General features: G+C 43.7%; 1 protein-coding gene across 1 annotated transcript in view; it reads left to right on the top strand.

Moving 5' to 3' along the window:
- Positions 1-11,891, top strand: part of skia (v-ski avian sarcoma viral oncogene homolog a) — a 63,833-nt gene extending 51,942 nt beyond the window's left edge. The window contains exons 2-7 of the mRNA XM_004545939.6: positions 2,482-2,598; positions 5,439-5,554; positions 6,054-6,358; positions 6,484-6,818; positions 7,959-8,189; positions 8,845-11,891. Coding sequence (XP_004545996.1) covers positions 2,482-2,598; positions 5,439-5,554; positions 6,054-6,358; positions 6,484-6,818; positions 7,959-8,189; positions 8,845-8,982 — 1,242 coding nt within the window. The 3' untranslated portion in view covers positions 8,983-11,891. The remainder of the gene's footprint in view (positions 1-2,481; positions 2,599-5,438; positions 5,555-6,053; positions 6,359-6,483; positions 6,819-7,958; positions 8,190-8,844) is intronic.
- The last annotated feature ends 1,678 nt before the right edge of the window (positions 11,892-13,569 follow it).

The following is a 13,569-nucleotide window of genomic DNA, read 5'->3' as shown; positions in this document are numbered from 1 at the left end:
TATTATTGTGTGAGTGTGGGACTCCAGTATACTGTGGAAGCCTGTTTGAAAGGTAACATAGTATTAAATATATGAGTGGACACAAAGTGTCAGAGCTGGTTCAGGGTGCTTACCCACATGTTTGCTGAGTCGTGCCATATTTAATGACATCAGTCCCAGCCTACACTTGCTCATCTCTGCTACTTTAACTACCCTCACCTGGCCACAGGTTCTTGTATCTCCTCCTCGTTCTGTGTTTGTTCTCATGGAGCTCTGTTCTGGGCTCCTACTCGATGCTCTCCATAGAAGCACATGGAAGGACAGGTTTACAACTGACAGCAAAATGACAGCAGATAAAAATATTAGTTAGAATTAATGGAAAAATTGAAGCTATAGTTGTGCTGATTGAAGTGCTAAGGCGGTAAAAAGGTGATAAATGTGTGTGAATATATTTGTTTTTTACACCAGAGCAAAGCCTAGTTTAAAAAAAAAAAAGCTATTTGGACCCATTTTTTTAATTAAAAATGCTTAAATTTGCAGTTGATATATTAACAGTCAGTGTAATGATGCCATGAATCACTCTCTGTTAGATAGTTTAAGGTTCTCTATCAAAGAGCTTAGCAAACAATAGGAATACAAAACCTGACTGTACGTTGGTGCTTGCTGTACCTTTGAGACACTTATAGAAAAGACGTCTTTAAACAAGCTGAGCGCTGAGCGTGGTTTCTCATTTAAAGGAACCACAACTGTGTTCCTCTGAGACCCGAGCCTCCAGATAACAGTTCCCTTACACCAGCAGACCAGATAATGAAGGCTGCTTCAATGCTGTGACGCTGCTATGGAAAGTCACGAAGTCTTACGTCAGGCAGATCGAGGCCAGCTGTCACATCGGCAGACCTCAGTGGTATTTGATCGTCTAGCCACTTTCCTACGAGAGCAGCTCTGATTACACAGACATGTGGCAGACGTGACACACTGCCAACAGTCGACAGAAGCAGCGTCCAGCCCATTACAAATGACCACCTGTTGACATCACGCAGGGCTGCTCTGTGTGATGGTGTAAAGATAGTGCTACTCCTGCTCACATCGCTGATTCTCAAGAGAAGTCCTCACAGAGAAAACCACAGTGAGAGAGTGCATCTATCTCCGATGATAAGGATTTTGAGATCCATACATTTTATTTTAGGTGCCTGCCAAAACATTTAAGCTATGCATAAATGTTAATGGTTTGACGGAGCCGAGGCAAACCTGGCTACATGTGACCTCCAGTCCAAGCCGTGACCTCAACAAAGTCCAGGACTAAGTTCAGCAGTCACAAAGAATAAAATAGGCTTCCTCCATGTCCTGTGCAGAGCCATGAAGTGGAGCACACTGTCCGTGACCCCTACTTTAAGCCTGCTTAGTGTGACAGTAGGTCAGTCATGAAAACGGTTTCACCAACCTCAGTGTCAGGAACCCCGAGGCCACAGGGCCACAGGGCCGGGCAGTCTGTGGCTCCTGGAGCTGTGGCTGCTACTGAGTAAATACTCTACAATTAAAACAGTCTTTATCATATTTAAAGTCTAGCTGAATGCAATCTGTTCAGTCACTGTAATCACTCGGGGTGTGTGTGTGTGTGTGTGTGTGTGTGTGTGTGTGTGTGTGTGTGTGTGTGTGTGTGTGTGTGTGTGTGTGTGTGTGTGTGTGTGTGTGTGTGTGTGTGTGTGTGTGTGTGTGTGTGTGTGTGTGTACTAGTGACAGTCACAGCCTAGAGAGGCTGAGGTCATAGCCACAAAGTCAGCATAACGGGGAGGAAAAGAAACAAACCCCTGCTTGTCTGTCTGTACGGGTATATCGATGGCACACACTCATACCAATGAATGTGTGAGTGGGAGGGTATTAACATCTTCATGGAGACCAAAAATTGGTAGTTTGCTATACTTGTGGGGACAAACAGCCCTTGTGGGGACCAAAATCCCGTCTCCATGAGTTTGAAGGCATTTTTGAGACTCAAAATGTGGTTTTAGTGTCAGGGTTACAATTAGGTTAGGGTCAGGGTCAGGCCTCCATTTTTGATGTTTAGGGTAAGCAGCTAGGGAAAGCATTATGTCAATGAGATGTCCCCACAAGGATATAAATACACACATGCGTGTGTGTATATGGATGACACACACACACACACACACACACACACACACACACACACACACACACACACACACACACACACACACACACACACACACACACACACTCACTCTCTTGGCTGCCTCTGAGCACATGCCCTCACATTGGTTACTCTGTGACACATTGCCATAAAGCGGACTGTGAGGTGTGTGTGTGACCTTTGCCAGAAATAGAACGACACACGAAGAGTAAGCGGCACACCTACATTTAACTTCAGCCATCGGAGACCCCTGCTGGCACTCCCCAGTACAGGCTGCTCAGTTCACTGACACTGGAGTGATGCAGACATCGGCATGGTCTGATTGATCCTTTAAACACACCTTCTTCTGTTCTCAGGTGTCCGATCCCATCCCGATGAAAAGGTCTAAACATGACGACCTCTCATCACAAACTCCGCTGGCCGACAGAGCGAAGCAGCACGACTGGCTGCAGTCCTTGCCAACTCCCAACAAGGTCAGTGTCAAATCAGGAGAACATGTTGGTGATCATGATGCACGACATGACACGTGATGTCATGTGAAGATGAACGGTTTGCTTTCTTTCGCAGATTTGTCATTTATCTGTTTCAGATCATCAAGCTCATTTTTATATCAGACACATAACCAGAGTGGAGAAAAAGTCCAGTTTTCATTCTGCTCTCCAAACTTCCTGGTCTATATGACGAAACCTCAAATGTTTGCAGTAACTGTGCAGAAGTGCTTTAAGTCAGCCACATCGGACAGTTTTCGAGTATGAAGTTTAAATTCAGAGTGAAGTGTGCTCTTTGACTTCAGATCCACACTTCATTTTGGGAGCCTCGACCTGCTGGTGTCTTGTGGAGTATTGACCTGCTGCATGACTTCAGTGTGCTTGAGGTTCACCTGAAACTGGCCTTTTTCTTCTTTTTATTCAGGCATGGCTTTGCCTCACAGCGCTCCCACTGGTGACAGTTTTCCACAGGTCTCTTTCTCATTGTTGAATCATGAATGCAGCCTGAGGCAAATTAGGCCTGCACTTGTTCAGATGTTGTTCCCCTTTCTTTTCTGAGTCGATGATGTGCTCTTTCCTCTCCTCGGAAGGTCCAGTACTCTTCCAAGTTTTCCACATGTGTGGATGCAGGCTCTCACTGTGGAGCCTCAGAAATGACTTTGTGTCACAATCTAAAGAAAGAACTGAGAGTTCAGGGTTGGATAGCCGTTTTTCTCTTAATGAATCAAATCAAAAGTCAAAATGTTGTATTCACCTCAGTCGTCTTTTTCTACTACTGACATTTGTGTGACGATGTGAAACACGTAACTGACAAATATGCAAAAACATGTGAAATCAGGACACACAGCACTATCTTTAGATTTGGCATGCAGTGCTAATGGTGGCCACGTGCTGAGTGACGCTTGGTTGTACTGACCCATGTCCAGTGTGTCCAACACAGTAACACATTTACACCAACAACTGAAGTGACTCATTCTACTCTTTGTACCCAGAATAAACGGCAGCTTTCACCATAAGAACAGGAGGGAAATGTTCTGATACCAGTGACACCTGTCTAATATCCATGTTTCATATTTACATTATGTCAAAATGAAATTTTGGGAATATTAACCTTGTGCAAACAAATATTTGTTCTTTTTCTTTGAACATCCTAAAACATTTACAGTAACTTGCAGCTGTAACATGGTAAAGTTAATAAGTCCTAATAAAGTTGTGATTTTTCAGAAGTAAATAAAATCTCATTAACTGATGAGTGCCAAACTGCTGTCACGACTGCTGAACAGTCCACTGGTGTAATTTCACCTCCCAGTTTGGAGGTTTGACCTCAGAGGAGTTTCTACAGTGTTCGAGGTTCATGGAGATTCTCAGAGAGCAGAGATCGCTGCGACACAAACCTGTCAACACTGCGACCGATTTTTCTTTGTGTGTTTATCTTTTCTTTCTCTTCTCCAACATATCAGAGTCCATTATTATAGTAAACCAATACTAGTAAGAAAAAATCATATTAAATACCATGAAGTAGAAACAAAAAGCCGTTGTCCTCACCCACAGCCAGAGAAGGTTCATAGTGTAAGTGGGCTCCTGTTCTTGTTGTAGCAGTGGACCTGGGACTGTGAGCAGGAGTTTACATGATCACAACAGGGAACAGTTTCTTCACTGCATATTGTTGTTATGGCCAAGTTATAAAGATGTTTATGTTAATATTCACACGCTTATCGACTTTTCCTGTGAGCTGATAGTAAAAATGAATACATTTTATGTAGTTTTTTAATGGTTAGTAGTTGTGACCAATGGGAATGTCCTTGTTCAGTGTTGGTCAAGTAATTACTGATTACTTCCCCCAAAAAGTAATCTTGTTACTTTACTGATTACTTATTTTCAAAAGTATTAATTACTTAGTTACTTAGTTACTTTTTAAAAACACGATTTACAACCTGAATAGGTGATGAAGCGATAGATCTTTCAGCCCAATTCTACTTTTTCTGCATAATCCATCATGCAAAATGTAATCAAATGGAAAAGTCTCTTTTTAAAACTTGTTTTATTAGTTTTAATCTTTTAAAAAATTTAATTACATGCAACATTCTCTGACTGGAAGAAATGAGTTTAACATTTAAACCTATTTTCTGCACATTCCAGCACATAAAATAAAATATTTTTTTCTGTTTACACTCACTCTTTCAAATAGATGCAAGTAAAACACAGCAGAAAATAAATAAAATCAAAGACTCAGCGGTCCTGTTGCTCTATTTTCACCTGTAAAGCAGGAGCAGGGTAGGCGGAGGTTTGCCCTGGTGCAGGTGTGCCGCAGCGGTCAGTGGAAGAATCCTCGAGTTTCTCTGTGAATTTCCCATTACGTCGTTGCGCACTCGGTGCTTGCTTGGAAGTTTAGGGGTTTTTTCGCTGTAAAAAGAAGTTTTCCTCCCACGCACAACGGACGCTAATGTTTTTGTCACTTTTTATGGAATCAAAGTCAAAGTAAGGTCAGTGCTTCCACGCTTTAAACGCTGCACGCTCATACTCTCTCCCGCACTCGATATATGATCCATTGTTGATCTGCACACAGCTGTTGTCACGAACGTCGCACTCGCTTACGTCACTGTCATGAGACACTCTCGCAAAAAATCACAGTTTTAGTAACGCAGTAACGCAGCGTTCCTACGGGAAAGTAACGGTAATCTAATTACCATTTTTGCAATAGTAATCCCTTACTTTACTTATTACTTGAAAAAAGTAATCTGATTAGCCATCTCTGTCCTTGTTAACCCTAAACTCTGTGGCTCGGTGTAATTTCCTCACTAACTTGAATCACTTTTGTTCTCCAGGGGCTGAACTGCATTCAGTCCAGGCAGAGGCCCTCAGCTTTCAGACCCTGGTCCCCCCACATCTCTGCGGGTGATAAGGAGCCCTCCAGTAACCCGCTGGCTCTGCTGAGAGACAGGTGAGAACAGCACCAAGTCCATTATAAACCTGAGTTCAGTAGATGTGCGGTCTAAGGGAAGCTGCTGCTCATGAGGATGGCAGTTGCTTCACTTAGCTGGGTATGTGGAGCTCCCACCCAGAGGAGTGCTCTCTCACTTGTCTGGGTGGGCTGGTGTCACAGGGGTCAAGTCTGACTGTTCCACAGCTTCCCACACTCTACCATTCACACACATTTGACACACTCATGCCGTGGGCACCCACTTGGCACAGTGCTGCCAGCGCAGTCTGCAAAATATCACAGATGATCTGGCCCAGTTTCTCCTGAAGTGGGAGGAAAGAGCTGCGGGCGCTTTGACTGTTTCCCAACGCGTTTGGCTGCTGAGGCTGTTCAGATTGGACTGTGTAACACAGCAGTAACAATCCGTACTATTGGATCTCTGTCTTGATAATCGTGTAACCTGGATTTAGGTTATTGTATGTAAAGCAACACGCGTCATGCTGGTCTGGTTTCGTTTTAGCTTCTACAATTACAAGACCCTAGAGAATGCAGTGGCCCCCAACGTCGCCCTCACTCCGCTACCACTAGGCAAGGTAGGGCCTCTGTCCCCATCGATACCCAGCACTTCCTACCCAAGTGGAAGCGAACCTCCAGGTGAGGGCGCACACCCCAACACCAGGCCTCGCAAGAGGAGAGCTACCGAGGAGCTCCAGTCCACAGCACATGAAATCCCTCGGCCTGCTTCCTCAGCAGCCTGCAAACCTCCGCTGCCTCAGGATGACAAGGACTCTGAGGTGGAGATCGAGGTGGAGAGCCGCGACGAAGGTAAGAAACGAACGCTTTAACGATAATCAGATGTGTAAAGGTTGTTTCATTGTTTGGCTAAATACATGTAGCCCCGGTCAGGTGATCGTTTCATCCTCTCTCATCTCCATGGCCTTTTCCAACAGCTGTTTCGTCCATGTCCTCCCTGTCGTCGCCATCTTTTACCTCATCCAGCAGCTCAGCCAAAGACTTGAGCTCGCCCGGTGTCCAAGGTCCCATCTGCACTATCGCGTCAGCCGAAAGCACGGCACCGGCAGCCACATCGGTGGCAGCACCAGCCCCTGTCACCTCTTCAGAGTCGGGCCTGGAGTCAGAGCTGGAGAGCCTGAGGCAGGCGCTGGACAGTGGGCTGGATTCCAAGGAGTCGAAGGAGAGGTTTCTGCACGAAATAGTTAAGATGAGGGTGAAGCAGGAGGAGAAGTTGGGATCGGCCCTGCAGGCGAAACGAAGCCTTCAGCAGGTAATCCTTGTTGGAAGGCAACATGAGTATTATCCTAACTTTTGTGTATTTGCATTAAATACAAAGTGCCAAGGTAAAGAGTGGAAGCATAGGTAAATGGGAACTAACACATTTGTATTGTGTGACATGAAGTGGACTACCCTACAGGGGCCGTAGATTTAAATTTATCACTATGACTTGTGTTTTGGCTTGTTTTAGCCGTCCTTAACAAAAGCTCTACACTCCACAGAGTGTGTGCACACACAGGAGATTCACTGAGCTTTAGTAGAAGTCACTGTCGTTCCCCACAAAGCTTAGCATGAGTTAGCAAATGATAACAGTGGCAGCGGATGTTGCTGCAAAGGGAAAGGCCAGACTTCCATTTTTATTTTTGGACCATTTTTGGCAGAACAGAGCCGGTGTGGGTGAGCAACACAAGATGCATGCAGAGAAAGAAAAGCAGCCAGACGCCAGTCTACTTTCACTTTCCATTAGAGCTTAGTGCATATCCATGTCCCCCACAAGCTAAACCAGCAGCAGAGCCTCTGCTCTCCTTCCTCCTGTGTTTAGCTCAGTTCATCCTCATAGCTTTGGTTTCATTTCAAGTCTCTGTGAAATACAGGCTGTGATGGGGATGGACTTTTAGTTGTCACTGTAGGAACCAACAAAGCTTGATGACAGATAAGTTAGTCCCAGCTGCTCGTTTCCCATGAGAAGGCGATGGGCGTGTTGCCACGGCACAGACTGACTCTCTCTTAGAGATTTAGAGGAAGTAAACCCAGACTCTGTCAGCTGAACTGGCTTAGTGTAAACACTGACACTGAAGTGTGAGCAGTTCAGAGACAGGACTGTGACAGGCAGCGGGGCGGGTCACGTTCCTACGATGCTCATTTAAGATGTTGTTTAAGCTCTGTGGGCACTCCGAGTTTCTCTCAGTGACGCATCCATGTCTACGGACATAGTTTAGTTCATTCCTTTTATTGAAAAACGTGCCTGTTTGGAAGACAAACAGAAATACTGTAACATTTGAGACATTCAAAGACAACATATTCTGCTTTAGGACAGAATGCTAAGCAGACCCAGGACCAGCCGTAACTCTGAGTTTGAGCGTGAATGGTAAGAGGCTGCTAACCCCCGGCTGTGGTGTTCTCTACTTTGAAGGAGTTGGAGTTCTTGCGGGTGGCCAAGAAGGAAAAGCTGCGGGAGGCGACTGAGGCAAAGCGCAACCTCAGGAAGGAAATTGAGCGTCTGCGAGCTGAGAGTGAGAAGAAGATGAAGGAAGCCAACGAGTCAAGGATCCGCCTGAAGCGGGAGCTAGAGCAAGCCCGACAGCTGAGGGTCTGTGATAAAGGCTGTGAGGCTGGGCGACTCCGTGCAAAGTATTCTGCACAGGTGATGATTCAGCTTTCAAATCCCGTGTGTAATCCCTGTGAGCCAAAAGATCAGGATGTTTGCTTTAAAGAGCACAGATAAAAGAGGGACAGCCACTGTTGTTGTTTCAGTTCAGCTTTCAGAGATTGGCAGTTCACTGCATTCGTATTCTATGAGCAAGCACCTGGTGACAGGATGTAACCTGCAGAGAGAAACTTCTCACTTCCTGAATATAGGATCAATATTCCAGGGAGGCGACGTCAGCTCTGCTTGTGAAAAGCAAGATTCAAACCAACTGACTCCTTTGGGTGTCTTTGAGTACCAACGCTACACACCTGTGTCAAAATTAAGCCGCCCTTTATTCTGCATCACTTTTAGCTTTGTTACAGTTTGAACAAACTTGTTAAAGCATTGGCTGTAAGCCTCGCTCGTTTTAACATTGACTCCCACTTGGAGCCACTGCCAAGTGGCTGTTTGAGGAAACGCAGGAAACTTCCAGGTCGTTCATTCTTTAGCCCTGAAACAACATTTTTACAGTGTATTCTTATAGTTTTTTTGAGTACATGAGCCCAGTTAGTCTGAGTTGTGTAGAGTGAGGTCGGTGCTTTTGACTCCAGACCGTTCTGCTCTCCTCTGCTGTACAGTCCCAGCTGATTTGTGCCCTTGCGTTTTGCAGATCGAGGACCTCCAGATGAAGCTGCAGCATGCCGAGGCCGACCGTGAGCAGCTTCGAGCCGACTTGCTGCACGAGCGAGAAGCTCGGGAGCACCTGGAGAGGATGGTGAAGGAGCTACAGCAGCAAATCAAACAGTAAAAGAGACGGGACACCCAAGGACATTCCCACTGGTGACAACTAACCAAGCAGCCAGCCTTACAGCTGAACCTTTTCCATTTGCCACCATGATCGCCACCCCACGAGTCCCACAGGTCACCCGCATCACACCACTGTTCCTGTGCTTGCCCCTCAGTTTACTGAACACAAAACGTAAGACTTCAAATGGAGACACAGAGAAGAATGGAGGAGCGTTGTCCTTGTGCATGAAAAGTCTAGTGGTACCGTAGAGGAATGACTGGAAGCATGCATTTTCTGAAGCACTGACTTTTGCACCTCTGAACTCGTAGAACTGAAAACTGGAGCACAGTGAACGGCTCTGTAGTGCTGAGTGCGGCTGTGCCTGGATTTTCCTTCACAAGGACACAAGGAGAGGCTGTAGGACTGTGATATAAACTCATAACAATATAACATCAACGTGTGCACCTGCTGGGAGGTGTTACAATGACGTGGCCAGGAGGGAAGGCCTCCACCAGCGCCTCCTGCCACGATGAACCATAGGAGTCTGAAGACATTATAAGCTATTTAAGAGATTACATAGCGATATGTAGAGTACACAAAGAGCGTTTTTCTGTTTTTCTGTGCTATTGGAGGGAAAAATGAACAAATGGACTTCCCAATGTGCTGCGGGGGTTTGTCAGGGAGCCATCGCAGCCCATTGGGGCGACTCCCCAAACACGATAGGATATGAAAACATGGCAAATGATTTTAACATGAAAGATTAGGTTTGGCTTTGTGTTCAACAGGCACATTTTCCATTTCAAATGAAGCCTCAAAGATGATCCCTACCAGTCACTTGGTGACGAGTTTTTAAACGAGCTCTTTTATTGGATGCTCTGCATACACTCACATACAAGTCGCATTTTATTTGAGTGTTTGAGTCCTGAAGTCTGTAACACACTCCAGATGTTTTCGTGCCGTCGCAGTGGGCTGGGTGGTTGGTCTTGTCCGTAACCACAAAGTGTTCATTTGAATTAAAGTATGTACATATAAATATACCTTTCTTTTTTTAAACTTTACAATAATGAATCGCACTTTGTCATGAGGTGAAAACAGCCCCTCCCCCATCGTACTCCCACTATTTTCAGCAATCTTTCTTTGAAAGCATCATCTTATACGCGACTCCTACCATATAGCATTTTGTTGATTATATGCATTTTCAAAAGAATATTGCTGCTCTGTTTTCATTAGGAAAGTATTGTAAATAAGCAGGAAGCCGGCGTTGGGCAGCAGCACACTCTCCAGTCTGACAACAGGAGCACGAACAAACGTTGTATTCAGAAGCCGGAGGCTGTGAATCAGCCGCCACACTGTGGATGCAATACAATCAGAATGTACATTGTGTTGATGCTAGTTTTCCTTTAATTATTGATGTTGTTTTAAATGTGAAAATATTTTATTATTTGTCTGTTGTGTTGAAGTTTTTACTTTCTAAAGAAGAATACTTCAAACTAACAGTTCTGTTCACATTTTTAATAGAAAACTAATTTTCTTTATGCATGAAATTTGACAGCGTTTGCCATACTTATAGTCAGTTATTGGGCATTGATACTGTACATGTAAGGGTTTTATTGTGTTATGCAATATCAAACAATTTGTCTTATTTAGAAATGTTATTAAAAAAAAGCAACACGTGTATGTTGTTCTTAAGAGAAAATCAAACTTCACACAAAGAAAAAAACTAATCAATGCTGGAAAACCTAAAGTGCCTGAAGGAGGGCCAAAGGTTTCCAGAGCAGGACAGGTGATGCTGAAGCTGTCAGAGGGAGGGGTGTCACATCAAGCCCCGCCCTCGCTCTGCAGCTCTTTATATCAGTATTCTGAGAATCCACCAGTTTACTCATGTTTCCCTTTCAGCGCAACGAACAAACTTCACAATCCTAAAAAGCTTTGGGCGTTTTTCTGAACGATTGCTTTCCTCGCCCCGTACTTGAAATCAATTATGTGCACGCTGTGGCAAAAAAGCCACCTGCTTTGGCAAATTGTTACTCTGGGTTTGGCAGAGCTGAAATTGGTACATTTTGTAGTTGTTTTTACGAAATAACTAATGGCCTTACAGTGCTTGTGGTTTTCTACAAAAGAAGGAGACAATGACATTTGGCTTTTTGTCCTCCTGACGTTTAAAAACACATTTTATTTTCTAAAGAACCATTTTGCTAAACGACGGCAGCAAAGCAGCAATAACAGTCCACATTAGTATACTAGCCAGTGTGAAGAGTTGAATAAGAATTTACAAATGTAAATATTTTTTCATTTACGATATTGTAATAATATATGTACATGGTGTTTCCTTTTTCAAAAACTCTTTTCTTACAATAGCTGGTGGGGAGTTTGTTTTTTTTAACTTTGTGTTTTAACTGAGATGTTTCAAAAACAGTTCATGCATAAGAGAATTTAATCTTCTTTTTTTTTCTTTTTTTTTTTACTGTAGTCTTTATATGACATGACTTTTTTCACCACTCATGAATTTTTAACAGTGTGTTTGGGATCAGCTGACCTGCAGTACAGGTCGCACACAGCTACACCTACTATATCACCGTGCTGATTCTTTTCCCTTCATCCTCATGTATCTTTTTAGCCCTGTGCTGCTGCTAATACTATATACAGTACTAGAAATATTTTTATGTAAGAGGCGAGCGCTCCCATGTATTAATGCCACACATACAGTATGAAAAGAGGCTTGGCTTATTCATCTATTTCCTTTATTTTCTTGATTCTTCATGCCTTTCTCTTCCAGCGCCACTGTTCCCTTCTCTAACGATACAGATATATTGTAAAGGAAAGGACTTTATGAGATTATGTTTGAAAATAGCTATGCTTATATACTACAGTGACTGAATGTACAGTGTATAGATGCATTACCACAAATAAAGTTGTTTGTCCAGATAGAACGACCTTGCTTCCTGTTTTTGGTGCCTTGTTAGCAAACAGCTATTATTTGCACTCAGTGCCTTTTTTGTTTTCAATTCTGACCGATGGATTCAGTGCAGTTCACAAGGAGACTGCAAGAATACCTCGGTCTAAACCTTGGTGTTGTAAAGTGGAAATACACATATGTCTGGATTCATGTGTTGATAGTTCCTACTATCTGTGTGTTCCAGTAGAGAAGAAAAATAAAGTGTCCTTTTACCATCAAAGAAAGTTGTGAAGGAAAAAGAGACTGTGGAGAATCAAACTGCAGTTAAGATGGGCTGCTTAATAACGTGGCTGTCCATGTCTTTACCATTAAATGTCCTCAATGCAGACTACAACAATCTTACATGTGTGCTTCTACCGTGTTGTTTGGCACCGCCAACTGAGCTGTAGTTTCAAACCGTGACGCTCCATAAGACCTCTGCTTTGTATTCTTCAGAGACGTGCTTCACCCTGTCGTCTGCATGTTTGTGTGGATTCTCTAATGAAATTTGAATTGATGATTGTGAAGCTGGTTTAAACATTCAAGGATAAAGTGCTTCTGAACCACTAAACAGTCCAAATGTGGCCTGTCGTGTAGGAGGTCAGTGGGACTGCGCAACACTTTATAAAAGCCATTTAATATAAAGATACATAAGAATTATTTTTATCTGTGAATTTAAAGCTACTGTAAAAGACTCCACCTAGAAACCTGGACTTTTGGTGGGGCGGAGCTATGGGGGGGCAACCCCTTGCTGTAGATCCACCCGTTCCCCGTGCCCCGGCTGCCCCCAACTTTTATGTCCTTAAAATACTAATTATTGGAGATACTGATACAATAAATAGTGTTAAAGTGGATATTTAGTTTGCTGAATTTACATATTGGGGATCTTCACTGAAGTAGGATGTGCCACCCTACTTCCCTGTTGCCCTTCCTTTGCCCCCGTGCTATCCAAAACCTCTAGATAAAGCAAATAAAGAAAGTAGTCCACAGCTGGGGATTGATCACTACAACAAAGCGTCATCTGGCATGTCCCTCGCTTTCAGTATGACTCGAGTTATTTTGAAGATATGAGTAAGAGTTGGATGTGAAACTAGAAGCTTCTGCTGTTTATGTGCTGGAAAGACAAAATAAACAAACGTGAGACTCGTTGGTTTTATCCTTCTAATCTCTAATTACAGGATTGACAGAATCAAATGAGAAAAAGAAGCAGCTCAGCGCGCTCCAACCAGAACAAGTTAATTAAAAGTGTACCGTGGCCATAATGATGATGAAACAAATAATATACACAGAGCTTCTGTCAGGTAAAACAAAGCTGAGCTCTTCCAGTGCAGAGGACGCTTTCAGCATCACTGAAACACGGCGTTCTTCTAGTTTCACCTTCTGATTTCTTTGTGTGTGCTGATGTGGTTTCAGGGCAGCTTTGGAGATGCCTCCGTAATTACTATGAAAACCTTAAAAAGGAAAAGATGAGCTACAAGCACTGAACTACACAGGAATGTGCACTTAACGCCCACTCAGTCTTACAGCATTTGATGTAAACATTCATTAGTGTGTGCACACAGCGGCGTTACACAGATGTGTGTATACAGTATATGTTAGCCGCAGACTCCTCTCTCTCTGCTCAGTGGAGGTTTGATGAGGTTTACGACATATTCAACCTTCAAATGTTGCTT

Source organism: Maylandia zebra, linkage group LG20, assembly GCF_041146795.1.
Source record: "Maylandia zebra isolate NMK-2024a linkage group LG20, Mzebra_GT3a, whole genome shotgun sequence".
NCBI classification, from domain to species: domain Eukaryota; kingdom Metazoa; phylum Chordata; class Actinopteri; order Cichliformes; family Cichlidae; genus Maylandia; species Maylandia zebra.
The sequence above is the reverse complement of the archived record's forward strand: the minus strand, read 5'-3'. Positions and strand labels throughout refer to the sequence as shown.